This window comes from Lemur catta, chromosome 14, assembly GCF_020740605.2.
Source record: "Lemur catta isolate mLemCat1 chromosome 14, mLemCat1.pri, whole genome shotgun sequence".
NCBI lineage: Eukaryota > Metazoa > Chordata > Mammalia > Primates > Lemuridae > Lemur > Lemur catta.
The window spans coordinates 42,226,688-42,248,424 of NC_059141.1; the positions used below are offsets into that span (position 1 = coordinate 42,226,688).

Here is a 21,737-nt window from a genome sequence, read left to right on the forward strand (position 1 = left end):
TAATAATTAAAATATTAAGCATTTATTCTGCCTTTTCAGAGGGAACTATGTAGTTCATCCCTACTTAATAAGCAAAAGTGTTTCTTTACAAAGGAATGCCAGTTAATATATGCACAAGGAAGGACAGTACAAGAAAATGCAGAATCTCCAATGGGATAACTTATTCAGGCAATGACAACAATCATAGGTTGCTAGAACCATTATGTAAAAGACTGTTAGACAACAAAAATATTTACAGTGCCAAAGGATCAACTTATTGACTACTTGCTAATTATAAGGAGGAAAGATTACTTTTATGTTGGAGAGATGGCATCACCAACTAGTGAAACAACCTGACATCATGTACCTCTTAATGGGATGCTCTATAAAGTATTTGTCATCATCCAGAAGACATTCCAGTTAAAAAATGTTTAAAACAAATATAATCAAGCTACTAGACCTACAGAGGATGCATATACCTGAATAGTCCTGGTGGACTAAAAACAAAAGGATATTTTGGGACAATGGGAAAATTTGAATATGAGTTGGATATTAATGACGTAAGGGAATTATTGAGCTTTTTTATTTTTTAATTTCAAAATGTTATGGGAGTACAAACGTTTAGGTTACATACATTGCCTTGTACCGCCTGAGTTAGAGCTACAAGCGTGTCCATTCCAGACAGTGCGCACCCCCACCCATTAGGTGTGCATTTGCCCATCTCCTCCTCCTCCCTCCCACCTGCTTGACACCCGATGAATGTTACTTCCATATATGTACATAAGTGTTGATCAGTTAGTACCAATTTGATAGTGAGTACATGTGCTTGTTTCTCCATTCTTGTGATATTTCACTTAGAAGAATGGGCTCTAGCACCAGGGAATTATTGTTAATTTAATTAGCTGTTATAATAGTATAATTACATATGTAAATGAAAGGCCCCTCTTTTTAAGAGTCACATATTGAAGTATTCAGGAATAAAGTATCATTATGCTGGAGTCTTATGTTCAAATGGATCAGCAAAAAATATAGATAAGCAAAGAGATAAAGCCAAATATGACAAAATATTAACTGAGGAATCTAGGTGATGTGTACATGGGTGATCACAATGGTATTTTTTTTTAACTTTTCTGTATATTTGAATTATTTTATAAGTTGAGAGAATACAAATAAAAATTATTTTAATAGGATAAATAATTATATAACAATGTTTTAGAAAGTAAAAATATATTTCTTGAGGAGACAGCATTTGACATATTTGAATAAGGATATCAGTGACATTCACTATTGAGTGAGAAGTTTTTAGGTGAAGGGAAGGGGAAGGGATCAAAGGAAATGAGACAGAAGTAAGAACTACAAAGGGAAAAGTTTCTACATAGAAAAAGACAGGAATCAGCACTGGAGAAAATTAAGATGACAATATCACAAAGCTGGAAAATGGAAGACTGCTATAAGTTTCATCTTTGAGATATGCAATTAAATTATATTTATATGTTATACATTACATATAATAATAACAAAAAATATATCTTCCCAATCTTAACTCTTACCTCATGTTTTAATTTTAAAATTCTCTTTTGTACTTTACACATGAGTCAAGTGTACAATGGAAGAGATAATTAAGTCATCAGTCCTCAACATCAAATATAGCCCACGTTGTCCCCAAGTCTAACACCACATCTATACAAATTATTAGATTAATAATTTTCCCGTGAATATGTGATAGTCAATGTGGAACGACCACCAGAAGAATCTCTATGTCTGCTGATGTCAGTCCTCTTAATCATGGCACTGACTGACTACAGAATCCTGTCAGTTGCCTGCCCATCAACCTTTATGACTACAAGAAAAAATAAATCAATTTAAAAAGGTCAATTCAGTCAGGCCACATAAACACCATCACCACTTTTCTGGAATTAGATCCTTGTCATCAGAGGGGAAATACAGATGCACTGACTACAATAACAGAGGAGTTTCATTACAAATGTCCTCTTAAATTTAAATGGTAAAGATTCAACATATGTCTAAGCCATTGTCTATAGGTCTACTGTGACTTCATGCTCAGAACCTCATTTCAGAGCTAATTTTTACTTTTAAAACTGATTCAAAGTGGGTATGGAGATAGGAAAAAGTCTCATTTTGCCTTCCAAATCTAGTCTAGTGGTATGTCTGTGAGGAAACAGAAAAACTCCTTAAATTTTTATCTATTTTTATCCTACCCATTAGGAAAAGGGTGAGCCATATAATTTTCCTTACTAGTTTGGCAAATTCTATTGGCAAATTGATCTCTGAGTCTACTTCTTCATTTGTAAAATAGAAATAATATACTTTAATGTAAAACAGGGCTGCCGCACCTGCTCTGTCCACCTTAAAGGGTTGATATAATAGGAGTTGAATACCCTGAAGACTGTCTTCAAATAAAACAAATGCTTTAAAAATATCATTTGTTTAGATTACATTTTAATTTGGTTTATGACTATCCATTTCTGCCGTACAACATGTAAGAAAAGAAAGTGGTAGGATTCCATTTTTATTACCCAGCTATCTAGTAAAAAAACAAATTAGATATAATCATATAGACAGATCGAAATCTTGCCAAAAATATTTAAGCTGAATCTGGTGAAACAATTAGTCACATATAGATTTGGGAACATTCTACAAAGAAAATTGGCCAGGACTTTTAAAAAATATCAGTGTGACGAAAGACATAAATGAATGATTGAATGAATGAATGCAGGAGATGAAGGGCACAATTTAGATGAAAGGAAACAAAAGACATGTTGACTAGATCTAATTTGCAATCCTTGATGCAGTCCTGGATCAAACAAAAAATAAAAATTAGAAAGAACATTTTGGGGACAATTGGGGCAATGTGCTCTGTATATTAGATAATACCACATCAAAAATAAATTTCTTGAGTGTGACAATATTATGGCTATGAAAAAATGTCCTTGGTTTTAGGAAAGCATGCTGAAATACTAAGGGAAGAAATGTTACATTGTTTGCAACTGATTTTCAAATGGTTCATAAAAAATATTTTAAGTAGAGAATAAGCAAATGTGGTGAAACATTAACAAGAGCTTTAGAATCTAGGTACAGGTATACAGGGGCTCATTATTCTATTTAAACTTTTCTGTACATTTGAGTTTTTCAGAAGACATTTGAACTTTTCAGAAGAACTTTTTTCTAGCCTGAGAACTTTCCTGAGCATGAAGCCACAGTGGACCTATAGACAATGGCTTAGACATATGTTGAAAAGTCATATGTGGAAAAGTGAGAGGAAACAGAACACTGCATAAACAAAACAATTAGTTGGCAAGTAATTAAAAAAGTATGTCAATTTTTCATTAATAAAATTATATATTTCAAAAACTTAATTTTCTAAACCAAAATAAATTCATTATAATATTGACATGTTATTTATTTATATTACTTAAAGCAACACTAATCTTGCTAATAAACAAAACAGTTAAATTAGGTGGACTTAATTATATATAAAAGGTCTTACTAAAAATTTCCTTTCTTTTTCCATTCTTTAGATATTTCACGTAGGAGAATGGTCTCCAGTTCCATCCAGATTGTTGCAAAAGGTATTAATTCATTTTTTATATGGCTGAGTAGTACTCCATGGTATACATATACCATAATTTATTAATCCATGTACTCACTATTAAATTGGAACTAACCGATCAGCACTCATGTGCACAGATGGAAGTAAAACTCAACGGAAAACATGCAGGTGCAGGGGGAGCATGGAGGGGATGGGTGAAATAATACCTAACGGGTACAATGTATACTATCTGGGTGATGCGCACACTTATAACTTTGACTCAAGCAGTGCAAAAGCAATTCATGTAACCAAAATATTTATACCCCTATAATATTCTGGAATTTTTAAAGAAATTTCCTTTAGGTAAAAAGCAGCATAGTTTCTAAAAAGCAGGACAGAAATAGATAAAAGTGTTATTATTGAAAAATATCATGGAAATAAACTTAATGAATTTATAGATTAGCAGACTGGTACCCACATATTTTCAGGAGTATAACCATTATATTTAAGGACATACAACTTTACATTTTTCTTTAAAAGAAAATTTCAAAGACAAAGAGAACATAAATGATGGCTCATATTTTACCATATACTTCAATTCAACCACCCCAAAGGCAAGCAAAGTAAAACAACTAGAAACAATGAGGTGCAGTCCACAGGCAAAAATGACATGATATTTTGCTACAGAAATACCACTAAAGTATCCTAGGGTAGAAATGCTATAAAAAGGGGTGGAAAGTGGGAATGGTTAATGAGTGTAAAAATATAGTTATTAATAGATAGAATTCATTATTGTTCATTAACGAATGAACAATATCTGATAGTACAACGTGACTATAGTCAACAATAAGTTATAGTATACTTTAAAATAACTAAACAAGTAGAATTGGAATGTTCCTAACACAAAGAAATGATAAATGCTTAAGGCTATGTATACCCCAATTACCCTGATTTGGTTACTATACATTGTAGGTCTGTATCAAAACATTACATATGGCATGAGGGTTCATGCCTGTAATCCCAGCACTTTGGGAGGTCAAGGCAGGAGGTTGAGACCAGGAGTTCAAGACACAGTGGGACCCCATGTCTACAAAAGTAAAAAAAAAAAAATTAGCCTACAGTGGTTGTGAACAATTGTCATCCCAGCTACTCAGGAGGCTGAGGCAAGAAGACTGCTTTAGCCCAGGAGTTTAAGGTTACAGTGAGCTATGATTGCACCACTGCACTCCAACCTGGGTGACAGAGCAAGACCCTGTCTCTAAATCAATCAATTAATCAAATCACACATACCTCAAATATGTATAACTATTATATACCCTTAACAACTAAAAATAAAAAATTATAAAATAAAGAAAAAGTTCTTTAAATTATCAATGTAACATATTGGATAAGATTTTAAAAAAGGAAAAGAAAATCCTTCTAATCAACAATAGACTTAAAATAGTGAAATAAAAGAAACTAAATCTGCCTTGTACTGGAAAATTTTCCTACATTGTTTTAGGTGAAAAACTATAGCTAAATTTCAATAGTCTCTTTTGCATCAAACCAGTATATATATACTTGACAGATTCTCTAGGTGGTGTAGTACTACTTTTTAAGTGCAGTGTAAGCATTCAACTATTCTAATGGATTGTCTGGCTTTCTTGTCCTGACAGAAGGTTGGAGAATTGCCCATCAATCCCATAAGAAATCAGAAAGTATAGTCAGGAATGTCTTTGTATGGCTTCATTTGAATACTAACTAGAAAGAGCACCACTGTAACATGAGCTAACAATTTATGTTTATATAATATCTTCAATAAATTCATGGAAAATTTAAATATTCTGTTAATATGAAATTGCATTTTCTGCTTTAAAACCTATTTACTATATAGATTTCCATTACTATGTTTTTTTAGGAAATGTACAGTATTTCCTTTAATGAATAAGTTCTGTAATGGAAAGAAAGATAAGAACAGATTAAATTATCTTTATGAACTAACTTGTTTTTACCAGTCCTTCCCTTTTCTTTATAAGATGGCAACAATGTGAATTGTATAGGCAAGAACAAACTTCATAATGAATCTTTATTTTCAAAATAACATTTCATTTACCTTATTAATGGGCACTATCAAAGTGGGTTCCACTTTAGCTTCAATTTCTTCTGGACTGTAAAAACAATAGAGTTTACCCCCTCTCAAGACGCAATACAGCCTTCTCCAACTAATCAGACCTTCTACTATTTGCTGAAAGAAAAAAAAAATCAAGAAACTAATCAACCTTTATTACCTTAACTCTAAATTCATCAAAATACTTATCAAAGTTAAATTATTTAGCATTTATAAAATGTGATAGAATTACCCATTAATTTGCTATCCAATAAGTATAACTGCCCCAAATACAAGAGTAAGTTAATATCAGAAAAGTTTGGAATTCTCTAAAGCGTTAAGCAAAATGGTGGTAACGATTCCCATAACTTTTTCCACACATAAAATCATAAATCAGTGCAGTTTTACAAAAGCTAGTCTATTAAAAATTAGTGCTTAGAATTCCACAGCAATTCATCAAGTGACTCAGGAAAATTATAAAAATAACTCTCAATGTTCAAAATATAATTTTCCCTTACTCTTCTCAAAGCATTGGAAAATGTTGACTAGCCTGTAAGAATGCAAATTTTCTTTCCTCCTAATGGAATCTTTTAGAAAAAGCTATTGATTCATTGAAGCCCACAATTAATTATTTACTGAATATAAATAACCATGGTTATAAATAAATCAGGAGTAGGCGGCACAGAGGCAGCTTTGGAAGCCCAGAGGCCTAAACTGTGCCAAAAGCTGTCTGCCAGAAAGGCCTTCGTGTGAGAGGTGTTAAGCAGCCCTCGTTGGTTTCCACAAGGAGCCCTCTGCTGCTGATTACCCTGTTACTGCTATTCATGAAGCAGAGGAGCGTGGTGAGGTAGCTCCTCAGCCATCAAAACTGCATTGGACCCCTCCCCTTGCCATCTTTTCCACCCCTGCATCCTCCACAGTTTATATCTGATAACATTTAGAAAACTGACATTTAAAAATGACTTAAAAAAATACTTCTCAAAGTTAGAAGGTCAAACAAGACTGCCAGTATATTAAGATTTAAATTGGAGCTACAATTGTTGTAGGATAGTTAAAGTCCTCTAACCTGCTGATTAAGAAATCCTGCAAATGCATCCTCAGCCATACAAGCTGGCTGGGCGACTAATCGGCAGCACATGTTGCCATATAGGGGAAGCCAAAATGAACACTCCTCTATTTAAAGGAGAAAGGAAAAAAGTCAAGTTACAAATATATGTTTATTTAAGGTCATTATACATTTTGATCTTTCTATTTTTCTCTTTTTACATTTTTTTGCTTTATATAAGAACATATTTTATAATTACTTTCATGTAAAAAATCATCCTATTCAAGAATATACCAGTACCATATTTAGTGACCAAATCAAATATAATAAAGTAAAAAGGACAGGATGATATTAAATCAATAAGTTTATACCATCTTATCAGCTGGAATAAGCATCAACTATTTAGTCTCTTGATCTTGTCTGATCTTACAGTAATTATTCAATGGAGATTGTTCAGCGAATATAAGTAACCTCATTTAATATAAAAACATTCTAACAAAATAATTTATATTTGTCAAATTTTACTTTTTGCTCTGATTTCCATTATAATAATTAGCAAGGTGATCCTCTGAATAAAACATTATTTTGAAGAACAACTTAAGATAATTTAATAAACATTTTTGGCCCCTCCTCTTCCCCTTCTCTTACTGAACAATTCAGTCATAAACCATTAGGTAGAGCATCCAACATGGGTGTCGGTGCCAGGGCTGTGGAAGGAGCTGTGGTGTGCTAGGACTGGGTGCAGGACCCAAGCAGGCTGAGAAGGGTTAGTAGGAGAGCTCTGAATAGGCTGAGGGGTCAATTACACAGAGGAACAGCCTAGACTGGGGAGTCTGTCCCGACGAAGCAGGGTGAGGAGGGTGTCCCTGTGCAACGATAGCCTGAGGTGGAGCATTAGAGCTCAGGGAGAATCTCTACTCAGAGGATGGCCTGGTGTGGGGGAGTCAGGGCCCAAGCAGAGTGAGGAGGGTCTTTATGGGGGTGATGGGGGGGTGGCTGCTTGATGTGAGATGCCATAACCCAAGAAGAATAAGCAAAGTGTCCACGTTTGGGCAGGAGCCCAGCCATCAGAGTCAGAATCTTATTTACTTACACATGTGTCAGACTCAGAACAACAGTGTGTCAGGGCCCTAAGTCAAGTCAGAAGGGCATCCAGGGTTCCTTGGAGAAATGGCTGATTCCAGGGATGGGGGAGACAAAGTACATGATTAGCTGGCATATCTCAATATGCCATAAAGCATGGAAGTGCTCAAAAGAATGACGGGAATGTGTCAAAAAGACACAGAGCCATCTTGAGTGGGTTCCCACTGGCCAAGCTGGGGAAAACTTGAACCTCAAAATAAACAATGTAATGTGTTAACATTATGATACACTGAAAAATAGAAAATGTGAGTTTCTACTGATATAAATAAATCAATGTATAAATTGAAAATCTAATAATAGGGCATATTTGACCACTGAACAACATGTTTGAACTGCATAGGTCCACTTATATGTGTATTTTCTCCTGCCTCTGCCACCCCTGAGACAGCAACATCAAGCCCCCGCACTCCTCATTCTCTGCCTACTCAATGTGAAGACAATGAGTATGAAGATGGTTATGATGATCTACTTCCACTTAATGAATAGTAAATAATTTTCTCTTATGATTTTATTAATAGCATTTTTTCTCTAGCTTACTTTATTATAACAATATAGTAAATAATACATATACAAAATATGTGTTAATTGACTATTTATGTTATCAGGAAGGCCAGTCAACAGTAGGCTATTTGTAATTAAGTTTTGGAAGAGTCAAAAGTTACATACGAATTTTTGACTGTGCAAGAATTGGCACTCCAAACCCCATGTTGTTCAAGGGTCTGCTTTTGCCATAAAGAACATTATTTGGACAATGGGCAACACTTGAACAGAGGCTGAGGATTACAGGTTAGTAATACATTAATATTTGTTTCTTGACTTGGAGAGTTGTGATGATGTAGGCAAATGTCCTGATAGTAGGGAATATGTATTAACATATTTGGGGGTAACAGACTATCACGTAAACAACTTGCTCTCATATTTTTTTTTTTTTGCGGGAGGGAAGATTTGGAGATTTAAGCTGGGTATAGTGACATATGCCTGTAGTCCTGGCTACTCAGGAGACTGAGGCAGGAGAATCACTTGAGCCCAGGAGTTTGAGGCCAGCCTGGGTAACCATAGCAAGACCTCATCTCTAATTTAAAAAAAAAAAATCTTGACTTTCAACTTGCAACTTTTCTATATAAGCTTCAGATTGTTTAAAAAAGTTATTTAAAAAAACATTAAGACACTCCTTTGATGTAGTATGCAGGGAGGTATATAGCTTTCATATGTGTATGGAGGAAAGCATTAAGTAATCTACTCTGTGCATCAGGGTGTAAATAAAAACCTAACATGATCTTTAGTTCACACTGGACCACACAAAAATGATTTCTAAAGTTCTCAATGCACTTCTGTTGGTAGTACCTATAAAATGGATAGCCATTGGCTGTAACTACTATTTCCCTAAAAGCTTTAGTTACTCTGAAAAAAAAATTTGGTAAAAATACAGCTATTTAATACATAGATGCAAGGTAGCCAATGTTTGGCACCAGTTAAAGGAAAAAGAACAGCCTAAATGAAGAGTACAAAGTAAAACAAAGTTTTAAATAACTTCCCTACCTAATATTCTACCATAGAATAGCACATAACAAATATTCTGAGACTATTCAAAATTTTTTATTAGTATCTTTTTAAAGCTATCTTTTAGAAAGAAAGGGGGGCCTGATGTGGGAGAAATAAACACACACACACAGTACATTCAATGATTCCAAAATGCAGATACAAATAAAAACAATCAGTTATCTTTCCTAAAATAGGCAGAAAATGAAACAAAAATTCTACAAAAGCATACACCTCAGTAATACATGCTAAAATCAACTTTGTGATCTATAAAGTTTGAAAGCAAATTTTTAAAAATATAGGCAATCTCAGATTTATGAATGGTTTATGTTCTAAATATCTGTAAGTTAGTTGTTTTTAAGTTAGAATGAACTTCCTAAAGGAATAGAATCATAAATGATGATTAGAATCTCAGACCAGTCCATAAGTTTGTACAATCAATAATCATCTGGAACCTAAATACCATATGTAACAATGTGTGTGTCTGGTAAAATAAGTTCAGATTTCATGGCATGCCAAGAAAATTAATTCCTTCCTGACTGTAGTCCTTGAGAAGGAATAATGGACGTCCTTGCCACATATCTGGCAATCACCTGTTACTTTTAACCTAGGTTTCTTTACAGCTCAGGACCACTGTGGAATAAAAAGAGTTAAAGCTTCTCTATACTCCTGACAAGAAATATGGCATATAGGCTACTCACATAACCTATCTGAATATTAATTTCTCATTTTTAAAAATATCACCTATCTTAAGTAGGGGGGTTGTTATGAAAATCAAGTAAGATGCTTCTCATAAGTTCACATCCAGGGTATTCTCACTCCTCAAACCACACCTTTTCCATTTTTCAATGCTGCCTCTCAGTGCTTGTGCAACATATCAATCAAAATACTGAATTTTTCTTTTCTAACTAAGGGAGGTATGAGGACAAGATGAAATGAAACAGAAAATAAAGGCTTTAACTAGTTCATCCATAGTTTCAAATGGGGAACAAAAAGGAGCTTAAAAACGACGACAACAACAAAAACAAAATAGGCAGGAGAAAGAATCCAGATAACATCTCAGTTCTGCGTGACTCAGTCACTTCATAATGTGGTTTCATTATCTTATAAAAAGTATAAAAATTTCTTGATGGCAAATATAAAGCTTAAGATATCCTTTGGGCTGTTTCCTTCAATAACAGGAACAATTAAATTGAGTTATAATTTTTCAAAACCTTGTATCTCCTCTTAATTTTATAGTATTTGGTAGATATTGGCATAAGTTTATTTAAAAAACCCATTATATATTAACATAAAGACTTAATTTTGATTTATACATACTTCTTAGGAATATACCTATTACATAAAAAGAAGCATACAGTTTGGTGTTTCTTAAAATTTGTTCTGTGAAATCTACATGTTCCAATGTCAACAGTTTTGGGTTTTTATTGTTTTATGCACAGGTCTTTTCACAGTCTTTAATATGCATGACCTGTGTTTCTCTGAGAGAGCTATAACACACAGTTTCCATGCTTACTTGCCCATGAGTATTCTGTTGAAGGAGAATCCAGTAATATCTTACAGGACACTGAAGACAACTGAGGAATCACTGCTAAAATTGATGCTCCCTTTGTGAATTTTATTCCTTTCTACTACTTTTCAGATGATTTGTTTGAAAGAATGGGGCCTTTCATCAACTCCATTATCTTCACACATCATAATGTTTTGGTCTTTGGGTACTTTAATAGTAATCCTGCCCGACAGCAAAGCACAGCACAGGGAACACAACCTGTCGTGGACTGTCTAAAGTCTGGCTCGACCACTTGCTAGCTACGTGATCTAGCATGTTACCTTCTCTAAGCTGCGTTTTACCCACCTGTAAAATATAAATGACAATACAATGAGGAACTTGTGAAGGTCACAGAACTAGCCAGTGGTAGAACTAAAATATAAACCTAAGAGCTATGGATCCCCACTATTAATCACTTTATTATAATGCTTCCTTATAACTACACCTCACAAAGTGTTAAGAGTAAAAACTGCTTTAAAAATGTTTAGAACAGTTTCTAGCACATTATAGGCACTAAACATATGGTGATAGTACTAATAATTCTAGAACACTGATAAAAATAGGATAACAACAAACTCTGTTTATCAGATTTCCTGATAAAACTGATAATGCAAATACTGTTGCAGACTTTAGGTTTCTGGTGATGGCAGGCCAGACTGTTCAGGCCAATCTTCCCTATGAAAACTAAAAATGCCAAATAAAATATATTGTAAAAATATTCCCCAAACAACACTATAAGAAATTTCCAGGACAAACCTGAAGATGAATGAAAACCACCAAATTGAGCACAGAAGCTGTGTCTGTCCTGAAAGCATTTACCAATCCCATCAAATTTGAACTTATGATTTAATTATCCTGCAAGACGAGGGAGAAGAGAAAAATCAAAGTCCAGGGTCTGCCCAAAGGATCAGTTTAGAGATTCTCTGCGTACTAAGCTGATATCCCAAAGAGATCACCAGCAATGTCATGGTGAACTAGATATAAACCAACCCTGCTATCCAAATTCCCATTGTCTGGGGCTGGGAGTAGAGTTTGGGTTGGGAGGAGTCCAGAGACACTCAGACATGGTCCTTGCATAAAGTGGGACTGGACTGACAGTACCTCCAGGTGCCTGCCAGAAGCAAATAGAAATACCCGGCATCAATTTATTCCTAATATGCAAAATTTCAATTACATGTACAGATGTATGAAGATAACCAGACATTCAAGGACTCAAGATACCATGAGTGAGAACTAGTTAAAAAAAAAAAAGACCTAGAAAGACTTTAGATATCTCAATTATTAGACACAGACTATAAACTAACTATGCTTACTCTTTTATTAAAAACATAAAAGGTAATATTAATGTATTCAGTGTATAGAAAGTGACACAGAAGATTTGAAAAAGTCAAATAGAACTACTAGAGGTGAGGAACATGATAACTAAAATGAAGAACCTAGTATATGGGTTTAATAGTAGATCAGACAGAGCTGCAGAGGAAATAAGAGAAAGGAAGAAAGGTCATAAAAATATCCACAGAAGCACCAAAGACAGACAAAAAGATGAAAACTACATCATAAATGGCAAGAAACATAAAGGATACAGTGAGAAACACTAAAATAGGCTTAATGGACATGCAAGAGGAGAAACACAAGAAAATGGAGCATGGGCTGTCTCAATACATGAGATTTTGTCCAAACAGATGAAGTACATCAGTCAACAACTTAAAGATGCTCAAGGAGTCCCAAGCAGCATAAATAAAAATAAATTCTACACATAATATATCACAGTGAAATTTTAGAAAATCAAAGAGAAAATAAAAAGAAAGATTACATTCACAGAAGTAACACAATGATAAATAATTTTTAACAACCAGTAATAAAAGCCAGAAAATAGTGCAATTATATTTTTAATATTCAGAAAGAATTAAAATGGCCAGACTTCTATATCTTGTAAAAAAAAATACCTTTCAATAATGAAGCAAAATAACATCATCTTCAAACAAACAAAAAGAACCAAGAAGTTTAATACCAGCAGAATATACTAAAAGAAATTCTAAGGATTATACCTCAAACAGAAAGAAAAATTATCCCAGATCCCAATTAAACTATCTTTTAATTTTAGACTTTAGTAAGTATGACTAATGACATTTTGGGGGATAATTTCTAAAAGATGAGAAAAAGAATGTATAACTTTAATTAGAACAGGGGAAAAACTGACAAGATAAAAGTAATCAATCCTTAAAAAGGTAAAACACACACACACACACACACACACACACAAAATGTGCCAGCTGTGAGCCACCAAGCTCGTAATCCTAGCACTCTGGGAGGCAGAGGCAAGAGGATCACTTGAACTCAGGAGTTCAAGACCAGTGTGAGCAAGAGCAAGACCCCTCATCTCCAGAAAAAAATAGAAAAAAAAAATTAGTTGGGCAACTAAAAATAGGAAAAATTAGCTGGGTATGGTGGCACGTGCCTGTAGTCCCAGTTACTTGGGAGGCTGAGGCAGGAGGATCGCCTGAGCCCAGGAGTTTGCTATTGCCGTGAGCTAGCCTGATGCCATGGCATTCTAGCCTGGGCAATAGAGGAAGACCTGTCTCCAAAACAAAACCAAAATCAAAAACAAAAACAAAACAAAACAAGATAACCATGAACAGGCAGGACAAATAGAAAACAGAAGTTATAGTAGATTTCACTCCAGATATATAGCTATTTGATATTAAATACAAAAGGACTAAAGCTTTGGTAAAAAAAGGCTGTCAAATTCTATAAAAATTTAAATCCAATATAATGCTGGTTGAAGAGGCACATTTATAACATAAAAGCAAGTACAGTTTGAGGTTAAAGAATAGAAGAAAATACAAAATTTAAAAATTATATTCATCATATAACAAAGGCTCACATTATATAAAGCAAAAATAGGCATAACTATGAGAACTAGAAAAATCCACAATCATAGCAGATCTCATCATACCTCTTGCAGTAATATAGAATATACAGACTACAGTCATTATTCCTAACAAATAATTTGCACATATAGAACACACTAGTGAATAATAAAACTGACCAACGTATTGTAAAAATGAGAATAAAAATACAGAGAAGGCACAAAAAGCCAACACCAGCAAAGAAAAGAGGGGAACAATGCTACAGAGGCTAAAGACATCCAATACAGAAAAGGATATTGTAGAAAATTTAATGCTTGTCAACATCAAATTTTAGATCAAATGGATATGTATCTATGAAAATATAACTTACTGGAACTAACTCAAGAAAGAAAAGTTGAAGAACTTTGTAACTATTAAAAATAATTGAATCAATATAATAAATATATGATATTATTATACAATGAAATACTATAAGCAATGAAATGCATACATACTAAATGATGAACAAAAAGCAAATCACTAGGATGATGTAATTTGATTCCATCCACATAAAGTTCAAACCAGCTAAAACTAAATTGTATTATTTAGGGAAGCACACACAGTGGTAAAACCATAAATAATGCAAGGAAGCAATACCATAAAAGTTTAGATACATGTATACCTAGGGTAACTGAGGGAAAGTAGTGGTGGCAATGTTCTATTTCTTGATGTGGAGGTAGTTATACAGATATTCATCTCAGAATTATTTGTTGAACTACATTTCACAAACTTTTCTCTATTTTTAATGTTACTTTTTATTGTGAAACTTAAAAAACATTGGTAGGTATAAAATTAGCAATCTCATCAGTACATAGCCACCCATCTTTACAACAGCAAGTATAATACAGTACACATTTACATATTTTGCCTCAGAAAACCAATAGAAGTAAATAATCCAAATCACATTTCTAAACTAGTTTACCAACACTGCTCTATATTATTCATCACAAGCAAAATAATCTGGAGGAGTAGAGAGTGCTCATGCTAAGTTTTACAACCCTTCCTAATCACCTAACCCCCCCTTCTTCACTTTGCTATATATTTCTTTTGGATAAACTATTAATGCAACTACCACTATCATCCAGAGAGAAAGGGGTTAAGATTAATTTAGCACTACCTTCTCTTTTTTATATCCTTTGCTTCCTATCAACAGAAGGGTTGGTTTCCTTGATTTCCAATTTTAAAATGACAGGTCTTTAATTTTCAGGTACAAGAGTGGTGAAGACATCAATTTCAAGTCAAGAACACTTGAACACTTTCTGCTCTAAGTTAGCCTCACAAACAAATCTCAGCATAGAGAAAGGAAAATAAACTTTTTTTCCTTTGTGGAAAGGGGATAGACAAATTTGAAAGAACCCACAGAATCACTCATGCCTACATTATTTAAGCCAATATCCATTTGGGGGAAAATATTAAAATTAGAAATTATCACTGTCCACATATGTACAGATATATGTAATAAGTAAAATACATAATGTACTTACCATTTCCATTAATGGACAGATTATGGGTCTTGAAATTATCATCAGCACTTTCCAATGTTAGGGTAGTATGAGCTAGCAAATTATACTTTACACCACTAATAGTGAGAAAGAAGACATGTTTTAAGCATTTTTGTATGTTTTCTATTATGTAAAATATTTAGATGTTTGACAACAAAATAATAAACCTAATTTAAAAATGGGCAAAGAACTTGAATAGACATTTCTCCAAAGATGATACACAAATGGCCAATAAAAACATGAAAAGATGCTCAACATCATTAGTCACTAGGGAAATGCAAATCAAAACCACAGTGAGATATCACTTCACACCCATTAGGATGGCTATTAGTAAAACAGACAAAAAAACACCAAATGACAAGTGTTGGCTAGGATTTGGAGAAATTGGAACCTTTGTGCATTGCCAGTGGAAATGTAAAATGGTGCAGCCGCTATGGAAAACAGTATGATAGTTTCTCAAAAAATTAAAAATAAAATTACTATTGATATATAATCTAGCAATTCTACTACTAGGTACACACCCAAAAGAACTGGAAGCATGGACTTGAATAGATATTTGTACACCCTCTTTCATAGTGGCATTATTCACAACAGCCAAAAGGTGAAAAAAACCCAACTGTCCATCCAGGGATGAGTGGAAAAACAAAATGTGGTGTATATATATAATGGAATTATTCAGCCTTAAAAAGGAAGACAATTCTGACACATGCTACAACATTGATGAACCATGAAAAACATTATGCTAAGTGAAATAAGCCAGTCACAAAAGGGTAAGTACTATATGATTTCACTTATAATTGGTATTTACAGTAGTCAAATTCAGAGATGAAGTACAATGGTGGTTGCCAGAGGCTGAGCATTAGGAGAATGGGGAACTGGTATGTAATGGGTACAGAATTTCAGTTTAGGAAGATGAAAAAGTTCTAGATGATGGTGATGATTGTATAACAATGTGAACATACTTAGTGTCTCTGAACTGTATACTTAAAAATGCTTAAAATGGTAAATTTTATGTTATGTATATTCTACCACAAAAAATTTCAGATTAGAAGACAGATTTATAGTCAATATGTTAATCAATTTGGTATGTTTATTTCTTTGATATTTTGTCAATAAAATCTGCAAATTATTTGTTTTAACTCACACAAATGTTTTTCTGAAGGGTGTCCATTTATTCATTCAATAAATATTTACTGAACACCTAAAATGTGCCAAGTCCTATGCTAGGAGATGGATATTAGATTGTAAACAAGATTCAGCATTATATTCTGGTGCAGGGAGGAGAAAAAAAAATAAGCAGAGGAATAAATCAAATATCAGCATTTGCAAGTTGTAATGCAACTTTTTCTCTGAAAGAAACAAAGGGGATGAGAAAACTGAAGACCTATGTTAGATAGGCGAATTGGGGAAAATCTCTCCAAGGAGGTAACAGGTAGACAGTCATAAAAGGATCTAGCCAAGCAAAGAATGCAGGAAAGTGTTCCAAGCAAAGAGACAGCATGTACGAAGGGAGTAAAGTAAACTAGTGTGGCTGGAGCACAGCAGCAAGCAGAAAGCACGGTGCAACACAAGGCTGGAAATACAGGCAGGGACTGGATCACCTAGGCCAGGGCTTGGTGAGCCCAGAAAGAAGGGTGGATTTAATTCTAAGAGTAATGAGAAGTCATGGAAAGTTGTTAAGGGAAATGATAGGATCTGATTTACATCAATTTGCCAGGAACAAAGACTGTCTTCTTGATGAAACTCTAGCCTGGTTCCTCTGAGCCCTCTTCTCAACTAGACCTCAACCGTGGCCTATAAAGACTTGAACAAAACACTAACATTGTCTCTAACAGCTTAAGCGTGCATTCCTAGGATGCCCTTAGACCCTCTTAAAATGCTTGCCTGAGAAAATTCAAGGCTGTCCAAAGAATCTACTGTTTGTTTCAGATGAGACCTGAAGAAAGAGTCCTTGTCTCCTAATCTCTGTGGGAGGGTAGCAGCCTCACTTCACTAAGTACCAGCTAGCATGTCCAGACAGTTGTACGTGGACCAAGTACCCTCCCACTGTTTGGAAATTTTTACTTCTCTGACTGAGCCCAGTGCACCCCTTCCCTATTTCCTCATTCTCCCTTTAAAACGTCCAATTATCTCCACACAAATCAAAGTTGAGCGCAGTTCTTGCCAGACTGTTCTCCCTATTGCAATAGTACATTACTGATTAAAATCTACGCTTACCACTCTAGCTAGTGTCCAGCTTTGCTTATTTCTGACAGAATAAATCTCCCTCTTCTGGCTATCTACTTCAAAGATTTGGGGGTGTTATCAATAATTAAGGAAAATGGAGGACTTCACTATTAATTCAATTTTTTTCTTTTTATTATAGCTCCCTTTAGGGTACTTAAGTTAAAATAGCACTCTTGCCAAAATATCTAGAAATTCTGGTGATGAATTTCATATCCTGGTACCTTCTGTGGTGATAAAAAGTGAAGTTTTGTTCAATAACAACTGTATTTGCTGTGCTAGTAATCTTATTTCATTACTTTTCTTGGTTTTATTATTTATTTTCCAAAATAGTTAAATCTCAAAATGCAAAACATCAGAGTACATTAAAAAAATGACATAAATATAGAGGAGATTGATGTCTGATAGGAATTTTTATTAATTGTGCCAGGTGATATGTTTCATAAACCTTTGTCTCTTACTAAATCTTTAATAAAATTTTTATTACAAAGAAGAACCATGCATACATTAGTAGGTATGCAATGCATACATGAGCCTATTCAATAAATAAAAGCATATTTCATAGACTGGTACTCCTTGCCTATTAGTTTTTAATAAACCACCATTATAGACCAGAGATATCTCTCAATACCCAATGTTTTAATTTATGTTTTTGTCTTTAAATCTCAAAATAAATTTTTACAACAAAATGCACAAGTAAAATTTCAAGTTACACTCTGAATACAATTGGTGTAATGTCAGACTTTTTGAAAAGTTTACTAAGTATCAATAAATCTCCACTGCTGCTAGAACTGAGAGGCAAAGCCTCACAGTGTGGAACATTCTCTGCTATTATTCACTTATCTTGAATACATTCTACAGTGAATTTCATACTTAGCTCTTATTTTTGCCTAGTGTTTACACAATGAGTCCCAAAAAAGTTAAGGAAGTATTCAAAAAAACTGTGGAGAAAGAAAGTAATTGAGAACAGTAAGTATAATGGAAAAGTAACTATTACTAGATACAAAATTGCTAATTAACAATTCTATTAGTCCTCTATGTCTCCCTTCCTGCCCTGTTCCCCTTCTGTCCCTCTCCTCCAAAAAAAAAAAAAAAAAAAAAAAACCAAAAAAATCACATTAGTTGTTTGGTTATCAGAGTGTAACATGTTAAGCATTATCCCAACATGACAATTTGTCCCTGACATATAGGTTTTGTGGAACTATATTTCAGAGAACTAGATTAGAGTTTTGAATTGATAAAGCATTATAAATTATCTCAATTAAGATAATGGGAAATAGACTCCCTGTTAGCATTTTAGTGCAGAATGTTATTTTCAGAAAACGATTATTGACAATCAATAGAAGAGTTGCCTGCATTTGGCAGGCACTGTTCTAGGTGCTGAGGCTACAATAATCAACAAAATGGGGGGAAGGAGTAACGGGGAGAAGTCCTTCTCTCTTATAAAAGAAGAAAGACACACAGATGAATGTATAATTTTATCAAGTCCATGAGGCTAAGTAAAGCATGGTAAGGAAACGAAGGTGATGAGAGAGTGTTATTTCAGATGAACAAAGGGGAGCAAGGTCTATCAGCAAAAAGTAACATTTGAGCAAAGACCTGAAAGAAAGAAATGGGCCATCAGAACAGAAGAATGAGCATTTCAGGCAGAGGACAATAGGTATAAAGGCGAAGGTGAGCATATGCTAAGCATGTGTGAAAAGCCACAAGGAGGTCCGTGTGGCTACAGTACAATGAGAGAGGGAGTAATATGAAATGCCCAAAAGGTAAGTGGGGGCAACACTATATACACTGCAGTCCTGGTAGGGCATGATAAGGACAATGGATTTTATTGAGTGAGATGTGAAGCAAATGGTGGGTTTTGAGCAGAGGCATGTTCTGTAATTTTTGACTTGTATCATAATTAAATGATCCCTCTGGCTGCTGTGTGGGGAACAGACCACAGCACAGGTGCCAAGAGTAAACATGGAAACATCACTTAGGAGTCTACTGCAATTGACTAGGTAAGAGCTACTGCAGACCTGGGATAAAGTAGTCGTGGTAGAATGGTGATATTAATAAATGGTAAGAATCCTGGCCGGGCGTGGTGGCTCATGCTTGTAATCCTAGCACTCTGGGAGGCTAAGGTGGGAGGATCACTTGAGGTCAGGAGATCGAGACCAGCCTGAGCAAGAGCAAGACACCCCCCTCCCCGCTGCCCCTCGTTTCTAGTAAAAATAGAAAAAAAATTAGCTGGGCAACTACAAATAGAAAAAATAAGCCAGGTGTGGTGGCACATGCCTGGCTCAGGCCTCCCAGCTACTTGAGAGGCTAAGGCAGGAGGATGGCTTGAGCCCAAGAGTTTGAGGTTGCTGTGAGCTAGGCTAACACCACAACAATTTAGCCTGGGTGACAGAGTAAGACTCTGTCTTCAAAAAAAAAAAAAAAAAAGAGAATCCTGATATTTTCTTAGAGTTGACTTAATGTGAACATGCAATGTAAAAGTAAAGAATTAAGGATATCTTCAAGGTTTTTGGTCCAAGCAACTAGAAAAATGGAATTGTTATTAACTGAAATGAGACAGACTGAGAAAGAAACAGGTACAGGAAGTAAGAATTTAGTTTTGGGCAAGTAAGTTTGAGATTGTTTTAAATATCTAGATGTATTCTAGGGTAATCAGCTGTATATGTGAGTCTGGAGTTAGGAGAGGAATAGGTATGGAGATAATAAATTTGGACATTATTAGTATATAAATGAAATTTAATGAAAGTCAGAAAGTTAAGTGAAGTCCAAGCACCAAACACTGGGACACAAGGAGTCTATCAATTCAGCTTAAGTTGAAGAGCAATGAACAAAGGAGACAGGCAAGGAACAAACAGTCAAGGAGACAGAAGAAAAAACCAAGAAAGTGATATCCTAGAAGGCAAGTAAAAAATTATTTCAAGGAGAGTCATTATTTGTGTTAATGCTGAATGGTCCAAGAAGAAGAACACCAATAACTGACCATCAGATGCGGCAACATGTAGATCACTGCTGACTCTGACAAGAAACTTCTGAGGATGCGATGGAGGTAATATGAGAGAGGCCAACTGAAATGGTCCAAGAGAATATGGGAGGAGAGGAAGTGGAGACAGGAATATAAAAAACTATATTCTGTAAAGGATAGCTATGAAACGGGAGGTATTTTACCATGTTTGTATGTTTGCAGGAATGATGCAGAAGATAAGTTGATGATGTAGGAGAGGAGGAAACATGTGCAGGAGCCTATCTCTGAATAACTGAGAAGATGGAATCTAGTGTACAAGTAGATGGGCCTTAGATGAGGCAAAGGAGGTTCACAAGAGAGGAAACAGCAAACATAGATATGGATGCAAGTAGGCTGGTAGATTCGATGGATGGAGGATACTCAAGTTCTCTTCTGATTACTTCAGTAATATCAATGATATATGAAACAAAGTCATCCACTATGAATAGACAAGTGGAGAGGGAATACAGCGGGTTAGAGAGAATAGCATATGAAATAATTACCTTGAAGAGAGGTAAAGTAGAAGGCTGTGGAAACAGTAGAATAGCTCAGTTATATTGAGAGCTCACTTAAGGTTAGTGATCATGTGTTTCAAGTGAGACCAGTACGACTGTGTTTTTCTCCAGCTTCCTCATTTATTTCTCATCAGTGCATATGCAAAGGACCTAAAAGTGAGATTTAACCAAGACTGGAGTTTTTCCAAGGTAAGTACAACAAAAGGAGAGAGATGCTAGGAAAGAATTAAATGGTGAATCATGTAGTCTACACTATGGTGGAGTCAGAGCAGTGAAGGAAAAAGCTGGGAATTTGGGAGATGGTAGAGAGTAACTGGATACCTACTGTAAAGATTTTAGAGGGTGTGCAATTATTGGTAATGGCAAGATCTAGGGTACAATCATGGGGCAGTGGCTGAAATGGATGAGAAGACAGTATCACCGGAGGCAAGGAGGTCATGAAACTGAGAGATCAAGGTATTATATAGACTAACACCTGTATTAGTCTTGACACATGTATGTTAAGTTCATCAAGAAAAATATCCAAAATGGTGGGAGAAAGAATGAATGAAGAAACTTTTGGGGTTTATATTAAGAGTGGCATTGTAATTTATTTTCACTGAACACTAAAAACATTTGAGTAGTCTTCACCTTAGGAAGAGTCATTCCAATTTACAGTGGAATACAAAACAATGCTATTAGCATGCACAGAAA

The 21,737-nt window shown here is 34.7% G+C and overlaps 1 protein-coding gene across 2 annotated transcripts in view; it reads right to left on the reverse strand.

Moving 5' to 3' along the window:
* The window catches only part of RTKN2 (rhotekin 2), a 69,567-nt gene that overhangs the window by 17,545 nt on the left and 30,285 nt on the right, over positions 1-21,737 (reverse strand). For both annotated transcript variants that reach the window (XM_045568250.1, XM_045568249.1), the window contains exons 7-9: positions 15,285-15,379; positions 6,682-6,788; positions 5,622-5,753 (exon numbers count right to left, since the gene is read on the reverse strand). In XM_045568250.1, the coding sequence (XP_045424206.1) occupies positions 5,622-5,753; positions 6,682-6,788; positions 15,285-15,379 (334 nt within the window). The remainder of the gene's footprint in view (positions 1-5,621; positions 5,754-6,681; positions 6,789-15,284; positions 15,380-21,737) is intronic.